General features: G+C 49.3%; 1 protein-coding gene across 5 annotated transcripts in view; it reads left to right on the forward strand.

Annotated features, from left to right (window-relative positions):
• SORBS1 (sorbin and SH3 domain containing 1) overlaps positions 1–19,081 on the forward strand; it is an 87,252-nt gene extending 68,171 nt beyond the window's left edge. For all 5 annotated transcript variants that reach the window (XM_080401161.1, XM_080401163.1, XM_080401162.1 and 2 more), the window contains 10 exons: positions 442–488; positions 2,184–2,298; positions 2,406–2,531; positions 3,602–3,796; positions 5,667–6,395; positions 7,691–7,807; positions 13,633–13,692; positions 14,337–14,527; positions 15,949–16,061; positions 16,881–19,081. In XM_080401161.1, coding sequence (XP_080257287.1) covers positions 442–488; positions 2,184–2,298; positions 2,406–2,531; positions 3,602–3,796; positions 5,667–6,395; positions 7,691–7,807; positions 13,633–13,692; positions 14,337–14,527; positions 15,949–16,061; positions 16,881–16,948 — 1,761 coding nt within the window. In that variant the 3' untranslated portion in view covers positions 16,949–19,081. The remainder of the gene's footprint in view (positions 1–441; positions 489–2,183; positions 2,299–2,405; positions 2,532–3,601; positions 3,797–5,666; positions 6,396–7,690; positions 7,808–13,632; positions 13,693–14,336; positions 14,528–15,948; positions 16,062–16,880) is intronic.
• Positions 19,082–21,131: the final 2,050 nt, after the last annotated feature.

The raw sequence follows: 21,131 nt of genomic DNA on the forward strand, positions 1-21,131 counted from the left end.
AGGATTCAGCAGGGCCAGGTAATAACCAATAAGAGCCACATCAAATAAAATCCTACTGTTTTTTTCCCAGCTGGTAAATTTTGCTTTTCCATTCGCATGTCAAGGGAAATTTGGTCCTGGAGCCCCAGTAGCGGTAGTTACTGGAGCAGCTTTTGTTCAACAGGGTTTGTCACATTTAAAAGTTTACTTCTGTTAAATCCATTTTCTGCAGGGCTCTTAATTACTGTTACACCAGGAGTTGGCACTTATTGCCCTGGTGGGAGAGACCCATCCAGCACATGTGGACTGTAGTAGCAGTTGCACACAAGCTTGTAGTGGAATACCTGCATTCAATGTCTTCCTCAGACTAATTGTAGTTATAGAAGAGTTTGGGTGCTTTTCCTGAAACAGAGTTGAAAATCTAATTATTATTTTAATGTGTTGATTTTTTTAAATCTCTAGATGAGACCTGCTAGAGCCAAGTTTGACTTTAAAGCACAGACGCTAAAGTGAGTACGGCTTGTTACTGCTGCCTTGAGTGTTCTTCCTCTGCTTTTTCCCCAGGATGCAGCATTTAGGAAGCGTCGTGTAATTGAATTCATGTTTGGGGCATTCCTTTGCAGCAGCTCAACACAAAGGTGTCCATAGTAAGGCAGGGAAAAGTCATACGAATCTTGTAGGTCATAGCCTTGAAAGGACCTGTAGGAAAATGTCTTCTTTCTCGGTGCATCCCTATCTCATGGTTTTTAGGGCAAACCCATGTTCTTTGCTGGAGCAAGTGGGTGCTGTGCTCTGGGGGTGAGTGCAGCCGTGGGAGAGCTCTCTGGCACATGTTGCTCCTTGCACCCTGTTAGCTGGAGGGCTGGGGGAGACCTGCTGGCAGCGGCTGTCACTGCCCTCCTACTGGAGACGGGGGGATGCGCCTGCATGACATCCCTGGTTGTGCTCTGCTTGAGGAGCTGGAAGACCTCTGTTAGTCAGTAGCTCACTGTGTAAACCTGCCGTACAGACGGTCAGAAGAACGTAGAATCCGCAGAACCACAGCATCCTTTCCACTGTGCTAAGCACAGCCCGCAGGCACCAAGGGACTTACACGGATATTAGCTTTAAGCGTGTAGCTGGTCCCTTGCCTCAGGATTTTCCTGATTCAGGACCTGTCAGGGTGCAGAGTGGTCACTGCTTGCTCCCCTGGCATCTGCGGATACACCAGCAGATCTTTCTGGTGGCATAGTTGTACCTCCACACCCTGTTGTGGTCCCTCAGGTGAATCACACAGCACTACTTTTGGGGGAACACGGCTGTGAGGAGAAAGCCTTTCCCCCTGCATGAGCCCCGAGAAGCTCACATTTTAACATCAGTGAAGGACTTGCTGTTTTTCTTCTCACATGCTGATGTCCTGGGAATGATCTTTTCTATGTTCTACAGGTGATGACTTGTGGTGATTTACACAGCATCTCCCCAGCACCTGTGGTGAAAAGGAGGCAGATGTCAGGTGTAACTGCTGTGTCCCTTGAGCAGAGTGTACCAGGGTGCTGGGCAAGCGAAGGAGAGCTTGTGAAAATCATGTTAGGAAAGGCTGGGTTGTTTGCTTTCCTGTGGGGACCCAGGTAGTAGGTTTATGAGCCTAGTGCAAGCTGCCCACAGTCGGAGGTCCTCAAGCTATGGACATTCATAATTTTGGCACTGAAGACCGTAGATTGAAATGCCAGTTGTAAGCCCAGGTGAGGTCAGCGATTGCACAGCCACAGGCTGGCCAGAAGTGTAATTGTTGCAGGACCAATGTCAGCTGTGAGGGAGTTCTTCTAGTCAGCAAGCTAGTTTCCATTAAAATTGTGTCTCTTTGGAAGGCACTCGTGACATGACCTGTTTCAAACCAGGAATTGAGCACTGCTCACCCTATCCAACACAGAAAGCAGCCGGGAGCATCTTTTGCTTGAGCCTGACCCCACTGCTACCAGAGGGTGTGTGGTTAGTAGGGCCCTCACAGAGCTGCTTTTTTGCCAGGATGTCCCAAAAGAGCAGGAGAGTGCCTGCACATCGCGGTGCCAACAGGGTAATCCTCAACACGTAGCTTTCACTTTGGGTGGCATGTGGTTTGTATGGACGGGGCTGGTGCAGACTCTGGCACCTAGGGATTGCTGGACAGAGAAAGAACACGCCTGTTCTCCGGTGAGGTCCTGATGGAGTGCTTGTGTCCTTAACAGGGAGCTTCCTCTGCAGAAAGGAGATATTGTTTACATTTACAAGCAGATCGACCAGAACTGGTATGAAGGCGAACACCACGGCAGAGTTGGCATCTTCCCACGATCATACATAGAGGTAGCTACTTTCCTTGCAGGCGTTCTCTTTGCCGACTCCCCTTCTGCTGGCAACCAGTTTACGGGCTTTTTTTATATGACTCATGTGATTCTGTTTGTCCATTCCAGCTGCTCCCACCAGCTGAGAAAGCTCAGCCCAAAAAGCCATCACCGTTGCAGGTATTGGAATATGGAGATGCTATTGCTAAGTTCAACTTCAATGGGGATACCCAAGTGGAAATGTCCTTCAGAAAGGTAGGACTTTAGTCATGCTGATGAATTCAATCCTGAAAAATGCGGAAGATTTTTAACACTAGTAACTTGGAGTTTCCAAATGAAAACTCCAGTAAGATAAGCTCCATATTCAGGAAGGATTCATTCTCATTGCCCACATTTTTAGTCCATAGCCATTATGTAGCACATTGCAGCAAGAGTGTTGCTGCTAGGCTGAGTCAGGAAGTGCCAGCTGCTTCCTTAGGGCTAGCTGAGAAGATCCTTTAAGGACAAGTGCTGGAAGCCTGGCTCTGAAAGGCAGATTGGATATTTGGTGACGTGTGTCCAGTCTGATCCTCTCCAGTGGAGATGCACACAGTCGCATCAGAGCGGCAGTATAGAAAGAAGGATACTGAGTTCGCCTCCCTTCAGCCTATAGGCCAAATCATTGAGCACAGGTGGGTGAGGTTCTGCGATACTGAAGTGAGTGGCTGGACCTGACTGCGGAGTGAAGGGGTAAGGATGGGTTGTGTAATGGCTGTTCAGCACAAGGTCAGCTCTATTTAGGTTAAGTAGCAGCATTTCTCTGTCCCACTCAGCATTCTGATTTGATGCTCAGATTAGATCTTCTCTGTCTGCTTTTTTAATTATACATGAAGGTGGGGCTTGCAGTTTATATTAAGGATCTGGAAATTGCTTTGTTTGTCAGCAAAACAGAAGGGAGCATAGGGAGACCTAGTTTTTAAACTGCAAACCTGTGCATACTCCCTGTACACCACATCCCTGAGAGTCATGGTCAGCCTGAAACTGCTGGTTTCCATTTTTTTAAACTGGCTTTTAGCAAGTAGAGTCTTGGAAATGTGAGCATGACGGAGTCTGCAGACAGCCTGTCTCCACCAGAAGATCTGCATTTCCTCCTTCTCTGAACTGAGAAATAGCATCACCACGCAGAGTTTAGGGTTAGGACCACCTAGCTGGGAAACGGGGTGCTGAAAGCCAGCAATTGTTTTAAGTCAGCTGCAGCATCAGCTGCAGCAAGATTAAAAATGTAATCTGCTTTGGAATGATGAAATATGTTAAAGTCAGGGCTACATTACTATTCCTTCTCACAGGGTGAAAGGATCACATTGATTCGACGAGTGGATGAGAACTGGTACGAAGGAAAAATCTCTGGCACCAATCGCCAAGGCATCTTCCCTGTCACTTACGTGGAGGTGCTCAAACGGCCAGTGGTCAAGAATGCCATTGACTACCCTGACCCACCAGTGTCCCTCTCCCCCAGCCGCAGCACGACAGCTTCACCACAGGTATTTGGACTGGACGCAGCCACTTACAGCACCTTGCAGAACAGAGAGATGTTGCCATTGCTGTGCAAGAAGCAATAGCTGAAAAAAGCTGTAGCCTAAGACTAGTGTTTTGCGCTGTAAAAGCCATGAGCTCCCTGCAGTACGCTGTGACTGCAGGAAAAGGTGATGTTTCATTTACCAGAAAGGTTAATGAACGGGTTGTTTGGGGATTTGGAGACTCAGCTTTTAATCTCAGCTCTGATCTGTAGCTTGAATTCAGGCCAGGTTGAAAGGGCTACAGTGAATAAATTTCACTGCCAGATGGAATGAATTGGTGATCCAGCTCCTCCTGAGTGCATATTTACACTTTACAGACCTCCACTGTGATGAGTGAATTTTTTATTGTGACTATTAAAAGGGTATCAGACTGTTACAGTCTGTAGGAGTCATTATGTCGATTCCAGTCAGATTGAATCAAGCTGTATACTTGTTCCTAAATGTTCCAGCTCACAACCAAGATTTTGGGAGACAGGATTAGGAGACCTGCCTGTATTATTTGAAATTGATGCTAAATGAACTCAAGTGTTGAGAGCAGGCTGGTCGGAGATCTTTCACAAATATTAGATTCACTATAAACCATACTGCAGTTCAAACCAGAAATCAAAACGGCAGCCAGCAATTGTATCGGGATCCCAGAATGTTTGCTGTGAAAAACCTATCAGGGAGACAGTGAGTCTCTAAATCCCTTTGTTTTGCTCTCATCCTGCAAATACTCGTGCTTGAAGGTCAGCATACATGTCTGGGTTGCAGCCACGAGGTTGTAGTGCATCCCCCTCTCACCCATGGGACCAAAGCAAGGTCGTCCTGAGGTCAAGACTACAAGGAACAGGAGTGAAGGATTAGGATCGGGAGGAAGGGGTATATGGTACAGGATGGGTGGGAAGGGCTGCCATGGCTCATACCTGGTGTCTGTCTGGATCTTCCCTGCTTTTATTCTTAGGCACTGTGTAAAGGGGAAAGGCTGGGGACCTCAGCTGAGCAGTTCTGTTTGAGCTTGGCAATCTCTCCATAGCTGTTGCCTGCCTGCCACCAGGTCTCTGCAAGCCTCTCCCTTCGATGGAAGGGATCATATCCACCCTTTTTTGGTTTCCTTTGCTATTCTTTGGATTCCTCCCGTAGTAAATCAGTTCTCTCCCTTTTTTGCCTAACTTGGCAGAGGACTGAGAAACACTGCGCTCATTGCTGGTGTGGCTGAGCTCCCTGACATCGCTGGTGGTAACAGCTAAGGGCAGGACTCGGCTGCGTGCTCTGCCTTGATAAACACAGGACCTCCTTTCATCACCTGAAGGCCAGATAGCCAGAGCTGGCTGTTTTGATCCCTTTCTCCTCCACAGCTTCAGCAATGCAAGTTTCTTGAGGAGCCGGCATTGCTCGTGCTGGAGGCGGATAAAGTCAAAACCCGTTGCAGCGGTGAATGCTGCCTGGGTCGGCAGCGTGAGCTGCTGGGGCCCCGGCTGCTGCTGCCAGGCGAGTCAAGTGCTGCGTGCTGCCCCCATGGGTGGGGGCTTCAGCTGCTCCCTGGGGGCCTTCAGGCATACGGTATGAAGTCCAAGGTCTTCCACAAGACGTTTTGTGTTTGGGGTTCTGACGAAGGCTGGAGAAGGGTGTTAGCAGCACAGGTGCAGAATGGACCCCATGGCTGGAGTAGCTGTGGGCAGGGTGTTCTCCAGTGTGGTGCACTGTCTGCAGAGAATTTACGTACCACGCTTGGTCACAGATCTGTTCCTCTCCACACTCGCTCTTTCTCCTTTTGCTCAGTTGTTTTATATTTTCCTTTATTATTTTTTTGTTCATTTCTTTCTTTTTCTCTCCTGCTTTTGTCTCCTTCAAGTCTCCCAGCTCTGAGCTGCTCCATACACCAACTCCTCCGCCTTTGCCTTTCGCGCGCCGCGCCTTATCTCCAGAGGTGCAGGCGGTCACATCCGAGTGGATTGCTCTGACCGTGGGAGTGTCTCCTAGCACCACTCCTGCCATAACTCCTCCATTGCCTCCTCCGCCTGAAGCCTCCCTCTCTCACACTGGCTATCTCTCGCCTTCTGCTGCAGCCAGCCCTTCTCCCACGGTCAGCCTCCACCATTCTCATCTCTCTGGCTCCTCGACTCCCAGGTCCATTAAATCCCCATTGCCCTCTTACTCATCCCGACCTCAGTCCTCCGCCCGCAGTTTCTATCAGGCCACTCCGCAAAGTGAAGAGAAGTTTGCTGGCTCCCCTTCTCCCACCACGAGCCACTCTAACTCCCCTCGCTGGGCAGTGGAGAGCCCCGACAGCATCCTCGCAGAGCAGCATGGCACCTCTGGCAGCCAAGCCTGGCTCCAAAAGACTAGAGAGGGCAGCAGCCACCCCCAGCAGGGTGCTCGTGCTCTTCCCAGCATCTCTGTCGAGCGCTGCCTGAAACCATCCCAACTAGACATGCGTGTCAGCCCAGAAAAGAGACCTGTGGGTTCCTCTGAGGACAACCAGTTGTGTCAGGAGCTAATGGCTATTGTGCAGGGAGGTAAAACAGAGAAAAGAGGCGTGAGGAAAGGTGATCTGGGAAAGTTTCAAAGCGGGGAAAAGAAGGTACTTCTGCATGTGTGTGTGCTGCTCTGCATTGCTGATTTTCACGGGTGTGTTGAGGTTTGTGCTGCTCGGTCAGCCAGGCGGAGCCAGTGGCCGCCATGCGTCATTTGGACGATCTTAAGCCCTTCTTCCAGGGGTCACCAGTGGCATTCACTGCGTAGCAGATCAAAAGGTTTTAGAAGGCGCTTCAGGAGCGGGGTAGTGAAAATTATTTCAGAATAGGTAACAACACAGGACTGACTCCGTTGGTCACGTCTAACGAGGTGACTGTCCCAGAGAGCAGCCGTTACCAGCTGTGCCAGATGAAAGTCTCACGTGCCCATATACCTCACTGTGTGGAATACAGGAGATTCCTTGCTATTCAGGGATTTTCCAGTGTGCAGTGGATCCTCTTTGGTTATAGGATCTATTTGTTCCTTTTAAAGCCAAGGACTGAAAAGCCTTGTAAACGCTATCCTGGCTCCCAGAGTCACAAAAGCTGTCCCCTCTGGATCCTGGAGCCTGCGGTTTAGTGAACCTTCGTCTGGGACGTGCGTGACTAGGTCAGGGAGCCTTGATTGTTATCTGTGCCTTGAGTGGAATTTATTACCTTTGCATTTCCAAAGTTGTGTGAGAGGGTCTAGCCACACATGAGAGCTAGACCTAGTGGTAACTTTTCCCCGGGAGTTTTTAGTTCTATGTAGCTATATGTTACAATGAGAGGGAACATGGGGGAACTCTCTCGTAGATTCTGTCCCATATCTTCCACCCTCAGTCTTGACGTAGGAGATCTGCCTTACTTTGCAGCTCTCAGTTGACTTGGGGGTCCCTTGTGGGCTACAGCGAGCCCAAATATGGTGGCACCCCCATGCTGCCCCGTGTAAGAGTGGAAGTTAAGAGAGCTCAAAATTAGAGCATTATAAATACTACCTTGGGTGCACTGCGATAGCCTCCATGCCATACCCCATCTAGCCAGTGTTAAGTGATGAGGAACTGAGGGTTCAAAGAAGATACATTTCACACTGGGAAATCTTATGAAAAATTGTTTGATTTCTGCTTGAATCATAACCAGAAGTGTACTGAAAGCTGTATAAAGACTGTGCTGTTTACTATCTGGATACATTTTTAGTAGCATGCATGTTTAAAACAGAATGAGGTGGTCAGCTCAGACAACTGGAAACTGCACTTGCCCTTGCATGGAGTTACGTTTGCTGTGTGTGCATCGAATTTACTGGGTAGTAGATGCTCTTATCACTAGCAGCGGTTGTGATAAGAGGGTGTGTGCCAAGCTGACCAACTTTTCTTTTCTTCAAAAGACTGCAGACTCAAAAGCATTCTCTTCATCTGCTCCTCTCTCTTCCTCTGCCCTCTCTTCCTCTACTGTCACAACACAGCCACCTCCCAGACTTACACGCAGAGTCAGTAAGCCACAGGTAATCATCTTTGCTGATTGCTCTTCCATTACGTAGAGTTATATCCATGCCTTGCCATTGTTTTGTCATATGCTTGTTTAGCCATTCATTGATTCCACAGGTGAGGTATTTCTCCTGTCGTTTAATGCAGAATTTTTATTTCTTTTTTAAAAAATCATTTCAAATTATTTCCAGGCTGTGCAGAAGGGCAGGTATGGGCAAAACCTTCAGCTGGTACAAATCCACACAGCTCAAGCCCAGGTTTCTGCCAGTTTGTACCAGCTAAGGATCTGATTTTCTGTCCCTCCAAAGGATTAACCCAGGACTGACTCAGTTCTGACCTTGGGTTCCTCCAGCTCAGCTGCACTGTTAGGCAGTGTCCGAGCGATGCAGGGCGAGGTGCTTCGCTTCAGGTTTTGTTTAACCACCTGAGATCAGGGTTCAGGGTTTGAGTGTCTCAGAGCTGGGGGTAAGGCACATGCAGCTTGGTAGCCACAACGTCAGGGACCTGCTCCAGCCTTCCCAGGCAGGGTTCAGGGAGTCCCAGCTCTGGTGCTCAGAGACGCAGGCGTCTCTAGAGGGAGATGCGGCGGGGTCTGTGCAGCAGAACCAGCTCAGTCCCACAGCATGCGGCTGGGATGGCTGGGGTCCGGAGCCGGGGTGCTGGCAGCTGCTAGCGTCCTGTCCATCCTCCAGAACCTTCCACAAGATGGCAATGTCTGAAACGGAAAGCTCACAGCAGCGGGACCAAGTTCGCAGCGATGGGCATTGGGGAAGCCACCTTGGGCTTGATCAGTGAACCGGGCAGGTGCTCCTGCAGGGCCAGTGTGGGCAGTAGTTGCCAATGGTAATATTTTCGTCATCAGTTTCTGACAGCCAGATAGTTTTAACCCTGAATTTTACCTGTTACCTTTACTTACCCCGTTTCCCTCCGATCGTGAGATTGCACAGCTTTTTACTGAACAGTCACCTCCTGCTTCCCTTTCAGTCTCAATAGCTGAGTCCAGCAGGATACATACCCTCCATGGTAAAAATCCATCACAGTTTTCTGTGTTGCCCTTTCTCCTGACCTCTGAGCTGCCTGGTCCGGCTGTGCTCGCACTGGGTGTATGCAATCCAGCAGTGCAGGAGCCGCATCTGGGGGAAGGTGGTTTTCCTGAGTGCTGCCTACAACACAGTTCTATTTTGGGTGTTGCACCTGGTTGTAACAGGACCCTGCAGCCTTTCTTTGGCATCGAAGTCAAGCCAAAATTTATATTTTACATGCCTTGACAATCAGAGCATTGTCAGTGTCAAGTTAAAACTCGGTGACATTGTCAGTAGTCTTGGCCTCCTTTCCAGCTCTGCCTCTACAGTTGTTCAGGGAGCAGGAGCGGTATTTGTATGTGCAAATGACTTCGTTAGCTGCATGACCCATGCAGAGGCTGATGGCTTCAGGTAATGCCCTGGAGGCCTTTTCAGAAATCTGTCCTCTTTCCATTGATTTTAATCAAATGAGAAGAGCACTTAGTAGATGTGGAAATGGGACATTACATTTAGGGTTTGTTTCCTTTACTGGCCATCCCCTGTTGGAGGTATTTTACCATTTGGGATTTTCTTTCTCACATTAGAGACCCTCCCTAGTTATGAAATTCTGACCCAGGGTTTTTGGCAGGTTTAAGACCTCTTTGGTGCAGGGCTGGTATAAGGACCGTGTTCCTGCCTGTTCCATTAGGCAATAATATAGAGTGCAGTGGCTCTTTTAGCTATTCTGAAGTTATTCCTTTTTGTTTAGTTTCGCACTCCAAACTTTTTTTTTTTAAAAATGACCCCACAGCATGTGAAAGATATTTTAAGTACACCTTACAGATAATTCCAATATTCTGGTAAAACATGATCTTAAGCAGTAGCGTAATCTACCAAATTAATTTATTTCAGGGGACCCTCAGAAATTTTCTAGTTTACTTCCCGTTTTACTCTGGGGTCCTGTTGGCGCAGCGTGACAGCCGGTGGCGGTGCTGGCGAGGGTGCCCGCGGTGCAGCAGCTTCGGCCTGGGGCTGGACTGCGGCTGTGAGGGGGGAGGGCAGGAGCGGCTGGGCAAGGGTCCCTGTGTCATCTGAAGGTCCCTGTGTTGCCCGGCAGCGTGAGAGGTGTTGGTGGGGGGCTGGCTGCTCCTTGGCGCTTGTACAAAACCCCTCGGGCGGAGCGGGGAGTGATTTCACCCCTTTGTGGTGGTGTGGAGCAGAGAAGAGGGTGTGCGAGGAGGATGCTCGGACCCCGCGCTCCCCAGCACAGGCCAGCAGTGCCCACGTACCATGCTCCTTGCTTAGCACCTCTGCCCAGGTCAGCCTCTGTCCCTCCTGCGGGCTGCCGCTGCACAGGTTCAGCTGGGCAGCGTTTGTGCCCAGCGCATTTATCGCCCGGGCTGGAGCTGCCCGGGCAGCAGCAGGCGGTGGTACCTGCGCCCCGGGCAGATGCATTTTCTGCTGCAGACACAGCCTGCACCTTCTGACCCGGGGGCCAGGGAGTCTGTCCGCAGACTTTAACAGCCATGAGGCCAGGCTGCTGCACACCGCAGCCTTTTCCACGTCCTTTGTGAGAGCTCCTTGGCCAGCTTTCCCCTCGCTTTCACCAGGGCCAGGGCTTGCTGTGTGCCACCGTTTCCCTTTTCCCTCCTGGCTGGGCTGGGGTGTCCTCCCTGCTCATGATTCTCCATTCACACGTGGGATGTGTGCCCTTCTCCGAGGGGTGTACCGATTTGTCTGTCTTGTTTTGTCTGTCTGTTTGTTCTGCTTCGCTTTCTCTTTGCCTGTGTGGTCCTCTGACTCCCACCAAAAAGGGGTGGAAGACAACATCTAAACAAGAGCTGCAGTGGATAGACACGCAGATGATGCTTGACCTCACTAGGAGCAGGGAGGGCACTGCTGAGTAGCCCCAACATCTTTCTTCCCAACAGTTAAAACCTGCCTCAAGGTTTTTCTGAGCTCTTAATGTATAACCTTTTTCTGGTGTTCTTACAAACCTGTGGTGCTCTTTAGGTCCATCCTCAAACACTATATGAGGTGTAAAAAGTGGCCAGCTGTGCTTCAGGCTGAGTGTACCACATATTCATATATGTGAGTGTGTGTATATATCCATATATATGCCAGCAATAGAATTTATACAGTCTGTAAACATGGAGACATAGACACTTCAGCACCTGCTTAAGCCTATTCACTTAGTCTTAACAAAGCACATGGTGTGACTGAGAGGGTCAGAGTTGTCCTGATGGATTGGGAATACTTGGTCACTTGTAGGGCCCTCAGTTGACCTCCAGCAGCAGTAGAGCTGGCTCAGTGTTTTGAGGGAACCTCTGGTTTATGCTTTGGAGCTGTGCCCCACACCTGCTGATTCCTCAGCCGCCTTGGGCACATGGAGCCACCACTGTAGGTAGGACACGGACTTTCTGCACTCATGTTTAAAGAGCATTTGTACCTATAACACCTTCTTTTTTTGTCATCCTTTATTCTCTTCTCTCCCTGCAAGCATAATATTGGCTGGTTGGTGGGTTTTTTTATTAAAAAAAAAGCCATTTGGGCCATGCCATCGAGGTCACTTGTTTGAAGCAGTGGGGTGGTACATTTACAGCCTAGAATTATAGGATCTGATCTGGTCAGTGTTCGTCCTGTTCAGGTAATGCTGCATTGCTGCTGGCTTTGGGGTGCTTTGTCACTGCACTGTGCGGCTCTGCTGTAGCCCTGGGGGTTGGTGCAGACACCCCACTGCTTTGGTAGGAGCTGCCTGGATCTCTGGAGCAGAGTCCAGAGGGGATCCACTGAGTTTCATGTCTTGTTGGGAACTGGGGGCTGCTAGGAGGGCAGGGGGCTGCTTGGCCCCTGCCCGGCTACCTCGTGGAAGTCCCCCCACCAGGAAAGGGGGTGCTGGCAGGCTGCCATAGAGCATTCAGAGGTAGTGTCAATTTTTTAAGCTTTCAAATAACTAGCTTAATTCATAGTGATTAATGCTTTTCAGAGGAAAAGCCGGTCAAGGAGGTGACAAGTCATCAATGAGAAATGGACCACACAGTTGTTCATGGAGCAATTCCAGCAGTCAGTTTATTAGCATGGAGCAGAGAAGTACTTTCTTGAATTTAAAAAAAAAATATCACTCTTACAGCTGCCTCTCGCTTCAGCCTGGAAATTGGTTTTCCCACCTAACTGACCACCTGAGTTAGCTCCAATCTCATCAGATTTGATGTGCTATATCCAGCTGGTCTACACAATATTAATTTCAAATTTCTAATTATTCCATTTTCCTTTCAGGGCTGGTGATAGACAGGCAGGAATGACTTCCAGAAATCCTGTGATGGTTTCAGGCTTCACAGTAAATGCTTTGAATGTGAATTCCACTGCAATTAGCCCATCCAACTTACACTTTATTTTCTCTCTATAGAAATATACATGGTAACAGAGCCTTGTTTCTTAAGGGCAGTGACCCCAGACTCCAGCCCCAGACAGTACAGCTGCCTACAAAGGAGTTGCGGTGGGGTTGGGTTGGCCTGGAGTGGGTCACAGTCCTCAAGAAATAAGACAGTTTGCTTTAATACAATGATGGGCACAGCTCCAGAGCTCCAAGATGTGGTTCAGAGGAGCTTTGAGAATGGGAATTGGGGATGAGCTCATCACCCTGCGCTTCTCCAAGCTCTTGGAGCATGCTTGGGCTGAAGGTGTCACAAACCCCTTTGTCCTCTGCTCCTGCTCTGTCTCAGGATGCTGTGAGAAAGCAAACCCTCTACTGAAGGGCACTGTTGAAGTGAATAAAGAGAAGGAGGGAAAGCAAAAAAATGGAGGCCTTTGGGATTTGGGTTGAAAATTGTGCGGAATGATCCCAGAGGATGGCAAGCCCTGTGCCTTACCCGATCCACTTTGCAGGTGGCCCTGCAGGTGGTACAAACAACCCTGCACGCGTTCAGCCGTCCTGTTTGCTCAGACAAATATAAGTAATATTTATTATTAAATAAAAATAAGTTTGAATAAATGCCAAATAACAGACAAAACACCTCGCTTTTGGTAGGTGTTTGAATATGCCAGAATGATGCAGAACCAGGTTCTGGATACCTGTGTGACTTTCACAGTGACCTTCCCCATAAAACCTCCAACCCCAAAGACCTGGATTTTTCCTACTGTGCTGGGGACACACATGTCCCAGCGGAAAGCCGTGACAGGGCAGGGAGGCAGGGCAGAGACCAGGAGCTTCCCAGGGAGTGGGGGTGTCTGGAGCTGGGCTTTCCAGCCTGACCCAAAGCTCTGCCTCATTGTGGGAATGAAGGAGCAGCTCGGATCCTTGCTCAGTACAGGCTAAAGTGAGTTTGATGGGGCTACGTGGCGTTGTGCCTTCGGAGAACCTGAGCTGGGCTTCTGTAAGAAGCGAGCGAGTTCTGTCGTGTGTCAAAGTCATTGCGGACCTTTCTAAAAACAGCAGCAGATTCCTCTCGACATGCTTTTGGCCGTTCAAGTCTGATGCTCTCAAGTGTGTGCTTCTGTTCTTGTTTTTTCCCCCCACAGGAATGCAGTATGACACTATGTCCCATTTCTGGTTGTAGCAGTGTCCGCAACCTTGCACTCCGGTTCCCTGCTCTGAGCTTCTGTTTCACTGTCGCCTTTCTCTGGGCAGCATTCTGTGTGCCGCAGCCGTCGCGTTACCGTAGCCTGAATGTCTCTCGTGTAAATGAAAGACCTTGTTGTCCAAGAAGTGTGGTGTTGGGGTGGGGAGGGGACGAGTTGTTCATTTTCTCTTGTTGTCTGCACTCCATTTACATTTTTTAAATTCTGACCACTGTAACATCTGCTAAAATGTCTTCCTTATCATTTGCTTGGTGATCACACAGCCTTCCCACCATTCATTGAGAGCTGGACCAGATCTCACAGAGTCTGAAAAGAGCTATGTGGTAAGGCCACTGTTTAAATCAGATGTGTAGTCCTAGACTCTCTTCACCCAGACAGTAACTCCTCAATAGAGATAAAATGCCAGCACTATTTTTAGCTGCAAAATAGGTACATGTTTATCTATTTGCATACATTGTCTTGTTTGCAACAGAGAAAAGGGGATTAAGCAATTAGAAAAACTGTCGTAGCCAATGAGAAGTTGGGCTAATTGTTCTGCCGGTCCCTGGGTATAAGTTAAATGAAGCAAAATGCATGAATGGAGCGGCCTGCCTTGCATTCTTGAACTGACTTCATAGCATTTGTAATGGTGCCACTGCATAACTAATTGCAACCTCTTACGCTGCTGCTTTTAAAAATATATGTATATGTATTTGTTACAAATCTTCAAACTAAATGCCAAATTCTTCTGTATCTTGCCTGTTTTTCCATGCTTACACCTGGATCCCTTCTGCACTCCACTACCTGGATATTTACCTGGATCTACAACTCTTTTTTTTTTTTTTTTTAATTTTTTTTTTTTTTCCCGCACCGGACTTATGTGCTGCATCTGGAATGTCCCATCTCTTCTTGTCTATATTTTCCCCTCCCTCCCCCCTGTTGACTGTCCTTTGGGTGTTCTTGGATGTCAATGCTGCCTACCACGCAGGAAGCTGTTTGCAATGAGATCATAAACATTGCAGAAAAATCTGTTCATTACTGCAGTACTATTTCTCAGCCTCTTGACTCTCGCCACAAGGTGACCCCTAATGACCATAAACCATCTCTCATCATTTCTCAGCAACCTCAAGCACAGCAGCAAGGAACCAGCCCTGACAGAAGTCAAACACCACGAGACATGTAAGTCTTTTTGGCTCCCATCTCTTCCAGGGGCCTTGCCTCTGACCGGTGGTGCAGATGGGGAGGTGTGAAAGCTTCAGTGTTTCAGCAGTTAAATTAGAATTATGGGAGAGTGTTGGCTTTCCTTTAGAGAACAAAAATAGCCGCATGTCATGGTAACGAGTTGTTTAAAACTGGGACCTTTGTGTCTGCACCTGAGACAATGACCTCACCATCTGGGGCTAGGTCTCCTTTGGGTACTTGATTCGTGCTGGGCATGGAGACTCTCTCAGTGTCTTTGTGTCTTGAAGCTGGAGACAAATCAATACCCACTGGCTACGCCTGGCTCGTGTGACAGAGCGGGTCGGTGTGCTCACCCCGATGTCAGCTCCTCAGGGTGCAGTGAGCAGTGCCACCAGCGTGGCAGCCGTGCACCGTGGGCCAGCGCACAGGGGCACTGCTGGCTGAGCCATCGCAGAGGCCAAGGCTGAGGTTCTCAAAGCTGAGATTCTTCGGTGGCTTTAAACCTGGAGCTGCCATTTAAGCTTAGTGAGGCCCTTCACTGCTGGTTTTGAGAACAGTAGCCTGCACTGCGTGCTGGGGACTGAAGGTCCTTGGCAGTTGGCTCCTGAAAGGAGCCTTTGCTTTCGCCTGCCCCTTTACGTGGCAGGGAGAGTCTCACACCAGCTCTGTTTTCACTCCCTGCAGGCAGGGGATCCTAGCCTCCCCAGATTTGCCCAGAGATTGTTCCCACTCCATTAGGTTCCTTTCTGATAAATACAGAGTGCCTCTGATGCAGGTGGTATCTCAGGGCAGGATTCAACCTTAGACTTTGCTTGCACTGTACCTCCTCAGCCGTGGTTTATCCAGCAACCTCAGTGCAGTAGGGTAGGCAGTTATCTTTTTCCAAATCCTTTGCTCTGCCGTTTGGTCACCGGTGCCCTGCTGATGTGCCTGGGCAAGGGAACGCCTGATGTGCCTGGGCAAGGGAACGCGTGCCTCATTTAGCCCAGGAAGGAACGTATCCAGGTTTTGGCTTGCACTCCATGGGGTGCCTGCACTTGTATGCTCTGTAGGTGCTATGCGTTAGGAAGACTCTGGTGGTTACAGTCTATGGAGACAACCACACAGAATCCTTTAGGTTGGAAAAGATCTTTAAAATCATCAAGTCCAACCGTTAACCCATCAATGCCAAGTGGCGAAAAGGACACAGAAGCTCTCCGCATATCCCACGCAGTGCAGGTGTGACACCTTTTACTGCCGTGGCCTTGTGACCACAGCCAATTTAATGCAGTTGGCCTCCACCTCTCGCATGCAAAGCACAGGTCCAGACTGCGCTGAGCAAAACATAATAGGAATTAGAAAGGGGATGGGAGATGTCTCCTTCTGAAGGGCTGTCAGGGAAATCCAGTGGCTAATGTGCAGTATCTTTCTGGTTTTAGAGTTAGCTACCAAGCCCTCTACAGCTACACTCCTCAGAACGATGATGAGCTGGAACTGAGGGACGGTGACATTGTTGATGTCATGGAGAAATGTGACGATGGCTGGTTTGTGGGTGAGTGTGACGCTTGTCTGTCAGCAGAACTTTTTGATATGCAGATGAGCCATTTTGCAGAAATTCTGTAAGTTACTTCCATTTGTGGCATCAAAACATGAAAAAAATCAACTCCATGTTTTTCACAGTTTCTCATCTGTTCCCACCAAGAGCATTAAAATTAGGGTGCAGGGTGGTGGAGTTTTGTTTTCCTTGCTAGGTCTCTAGCTTTTCCTTTTTTCTTAATCTCCCCATTCCCCTCTTCCTCCTGATCCTTCTTGTTCACCCTGATGACACAACAACAGGGGCAACCAAGGCAAACTGGATTTCTGTAGCTTTTCCAAAGCTGAGGTAGCCAAGGCGACTTATGGAAAGCGGCAAGTAGGGGGATGAAGGGGACAGCGTGTGGATAGGACTTGCCACCCCTGAAAATCCAGCTTCATCTGTAGCTGTATGTTTAGCAAAATCTAGCGCTTTACCTTCAAAGGATGCAAGTCTGGACAGTGTTCTCCATCTCAACACTGCAGATTTAGGCTTGTTATCTCTTCTTGAGGGAGATTAGCTCATTTACACTGATAGGTGTTTGGCTGCTCGCCTACAGGCCCAGGAGCTTTCACCAGCACCTTATTAATTGTTAAAAGGGAAGACCAGAGTTGATTAGTGGTGGAGTGAGCTGGGATCTTGTCTGCACCAAAAGGCTCTTTGACCAGGACTCCTGTGTACTTTCAGAAGCAGTGCCTGCAGGCACAAGAGGCTACTACCTCTACCTTTTCAAACCCCTAAGCCCTCCCTGCGTGGCTCCATCTTACTCTGGCTTTCTTGTGTTTTATTTTGCGACAGGTACGTCCAGGAGAACAAGGCAATTTGGCACCTTCCCAGGCAACTACGTGAAGCTTCTGTACCTGTAAAATAGCAGCAATCCCACCGTGACAGGGGTGGGCTTGTTTTCCGGATGGTGTTTTTAAACAGTGAAGAAACAGACAATTTCTGAATGTAATCGACAGGAGACGAGATGTGTTAGGAGGATGTGGTTATGTGGTACAGTACGAAGTTGACCGTGTAGCCCTGCTGCCACGGACGCAGTGTGTGATTTGTTTGCTGAAGAAGAGACGGTTCCTAGTTTACAGCGCTGCCTTTGTGTATTCCTCTCCCCTCCCCAGCAAGAGTTCTGGTGATAATCTGAGTTTGTATGGAGTACTTACCTCTGAGAAGGCTTCAGGGAAGCACACGGTATAGGTTTTGTTTGTGTGTGGCGATAGGGTAGTTCCTGGGGGCAGTCGGTGGCTGCTCCCTTCCGTGGCACGGGTCGGGGGGCCAGGCTTTCCGCCTGGGTTCTGCCTCGCCAGAGACTCGCTTCGCTCTGCCTTCCACTTCCACCCAGAACCTTCCTCCCTGGCACGCACCTTGAGGCCCGGCAGAGGCGGAAGGCAGCTGATACGGTCAGACTGCAGAGCTCTAGGTGGAGAAGGGTTTGGGGCTGGTGGTTTAATCCAGGGAGGTCAGTCATAACGTCGCGGTGAATGCGCAAAAACCCCAAACCCTTGACCAGCGTATTACCTGTCTCTGCAGGGGGGGTTCTTTTGTGCAGGGTGTGTGTGTGTGAGTGTATTGTGTGCATCAAAACAAACGGAGTCCTGTTTTTTTAAAGAGAAATCAGCCTGGCTTTGACATTTATCTGCACAAAGAATAGAACCAATAAACAGAACATCCGTGACAGCAAATCCTGGCTGTGAGTCCTACGGCTGTTTGCTTTCTCTGCTCCTCCTGCCCTGTTGCTGGCCCTAAAGGATCACTCGCTTCTCAAAGCATTCATACTCTTTGGGATGAAGACTTTGCTTCTTTCCTGGCATTAAATCTTAGAGGCTCCGAAAATCTGAGCAACGTGCCACTGAGGGTGCCTTTTATTTTTTATTTTTTTTTTCTTTTTGGTTACAGTGTCGATGGTAGGTCTTGAATAAATACGTGCATTTTGGCTGCCTCTTAGTCATACAAAAAAAGTCTAATCGATTTGGAAAGCTGTTCCCAGCTGCTGATTACCAGTTACAGGGATTCGTATTTCCTTGAGAAAAAAAAACACGGCTTGGCTGTACGCTTGCCTGTAAATCCACTATGAATACTCTTTTGATAGACATTTTGTTATTAAGAAAAAGCATAAACAAAACCGGTTCTATCAGTCTCTGCTTCCTACAGTTACCATACAAATAGCAAAGGGTTAGATTGCTATTTTGTCATAAGCCGTATTTCATAATATAAAATGCCTATTTTTATGCTGATGCTTTTATACAGATTTATTAAGAGTAACTACAACTAACTGTTAGCACGACTTGCAATGTTTTGATAAACTAGCCATGCTCCTGGGTTTGAAATCATGTAGGCTTGTCTTCCACCTAGGTCAGCGGAAGAGAAGACTCAGCGTCTCAGAAGTTTGACTGTAAATATGTATATTTAACTTTGTACAGACAATGTACTTACCTTGTATAGAAGAATAATTTAAACACATTGAGTGAAGGGAGGAAAAAAAGAAGGCAGTTGCGAAAGGTTGGGATTTTTTTCCACTTTTATTTAAATGATGGAATTCCATGTATGTTCACATAAAGAGTTTTAGCACAAAATATCCATTATAAAAGGGTTAAAGATAGGACACAAAGCACTGTTTCTTTTCTGCAGGAGATACCTTTAACCCTGCATCTTATTTATGGGTTTGTTTTCCCTGCTTTGGGTTTGCCCTCCAGTTATTTGCAGCAATATTTAGGCCTGTTGGATAACACCAAATTAATCTATCCAGCAAAGTAACACGATACTGACTGTATATAACATACTCATTTAAAGGTTTATTTTTTGTTCTTGCTCTTGCCATTTTAAGTTACACACACACACAGAGGTAGACACACACACACACACACACATTCAAACCGCAACTTATTTTTGTGTTGATTTTTTTGTTTATTGCAGTGGATTACTATTTGACAATTAATAAATGGAATTATTGAACTACTGTTGTGTTCCTTATACAAATTCTTAAATAAAAGTCTATTCCTGCCCTTCCTGTAGCGATGCCCCTTTGTGCCAGTGCCTGTCTGTGGCAGTCTTCGGCTGCATCCACACCAAGTGGTAGGCACCTGCTGTGGGCTTGTGGCCCGAGCCCACGGGCCCTCCCTCCTGAGCCATCGGCCGTGACTTTCCCGTGACAGCAGGGAAGGAGCCGGGTCACTGCCAGATCGTGGTGTAACGCGGGGTTGGGGTGCAGCCGCCGCGGTATGTGCACAGAGCAGAGAGCTCAGGAGCACAGCGGGTCGACCGTTTTGCAAAGGGTCTTTGTGATTCCCTCCAGATGAGAAGACCACACAGGTTAAGCAGGACGAGAGACCCACAGGCTCTGTGGGATGGGATGGTAGCTGCTGTTGGGTTTACACGGGCATTTTCAACCCTTGCTCACGTCGAAAGCCACGAGACGCTGACCTCTGCGGTGGCTGCAGCCTGGCCGGGCAGGTGCGGCTGCGGCACTAATCCAGGGGTCCGTGCCCTGCTGCAGTGGATGCGTCGTGTCCCCCAGCCCGCAGCAGGGGAGCCAGCCGGGGTCTGGGGGTGCCTCTCGCGGGGGAGCATTCCCCGCAGGGGCAGAGTGAGGCAGCTGGGGCTGGCTGCCTGGGACAGGCTGGGTGATGTGCGAGGACCACAACAGCACCCCTGCACCTCTGGTGCTGCACTCTGTGCTCCCCCCCGCCCCCGGCGCTGCGCTCCTGCAAAGAGCAGTACCTGCCTCGGGACCCTCCGCCTCGGGCCAAGCCACAGCCAGGCCACCACGGACCCGCGTTTGGTGGCGGTGGGACTGGCCTGCGAGGCAGGCGTGTACAGTGTGGCTGCATTCGATGATTTTAGGAAGTCACACTATAAACAAGCCGATCTGAAACCCAAACAAAGAGGACAACGAAAGCCTCAAGCTGTCTTGCAGGCCCTTAGAAAGCATGCAGGTGTGAGCCAGATTGCTGTTTCATGGGTGACCTCGTATAGAAGCAGAAGGGCAGCCTGACCACTGCTCAGCTGCCCTTTCTTACAGTGCCCTGGCCAGGGAGCGGGGAGAGACTCCCCTGCAGCCCCTGAACCTTGGTATTTACTGATGTCACTCTGTCCTAATACACCATGTCGGATATACTACTTATATCCACGGTATGTATGGCTATCCATAGACAGATGTGTGGATATCCTGTATAACGTAAGGAACAAGCTAGAGGTGTTCTTGTGACTGCAGAAGCCATGTGAGGGGAGAAGGGACGAGGACGCAGCCGTGTGTCACAGCCCTCCAGCTTGGCATCACTTCTTGCACTGCCAGACACACAGCAGTGTGGTGGGAGAGCTCTTGCTCTCTGACAGAGGTGCGTGGACCCCGGGAGGGAATAACAAGTTAATGCAGGGAAAGGGAGGAAGGAAAGAAAGGGGATTGCAAGGCAAGGGTGCACCTTGCCACTGGGTCATTCCTGGCCCTTTCTTGTAGGGCCAGCACCTGGGCCACCCAGCTCACCCCCGCCTGCCATTGGCCCCCTGCCCCGGCTGTGGCTGAATCCGGCTGCAGCAGCAGCCTTGCGCTGTGGCTCCTGCATTCGTTCACTAAACAAGCAGCAACTCAGCTCCAGGGGTAAATGCCAGCACCTCTGCTGCAACCAACCTCTCCCGCCTCCCATCCTCTGATTGGTGAGGGCTTAACATGCAACTGGAACAATTATTTTTCCCAAATCGCAGTGACATGTAGAAGAATTCCTTCTTCCCTTGGTGGTACTACCCCTGAGGGGCTAAGGATAAAACCCTGCTCCAGGCAGTGATGCACCTGGCTAAATTAGCAGGAAGGCAGGCTCTGCCCTCCCTCATCAGCTCCCAGCTGGGCCCCTGTGCCCAGCGCTGCCCATTTCCATTGCCCTCATTAGGTTTCAGAGTTAACATCGTGCCAGGTAGGAGCGAGCCGAGCCCTGTTTGCCCAGGAGATGCCACCCCGGGGTGGCCCCCCCTGCAACGGCTGGCCCTGCAGCAGCCCTGCTCTCTGCTCAGGGTCCAAGGGGTGAGCCAGGGCGTGAGACACGCTGAGATCTGAACCACCAT

This window comes from Falco punctatus, assembly GCF_963210335.1.
Source record: "Falco punctatus genome assembly, chromosome: 9".
Classification (NCBI taxonomy): domain Eukaryota; kingdom Metazoa; phylum Chordata; class Aves; order Falconiformes; family Falconidae; genus Falco; species Falco punctatus.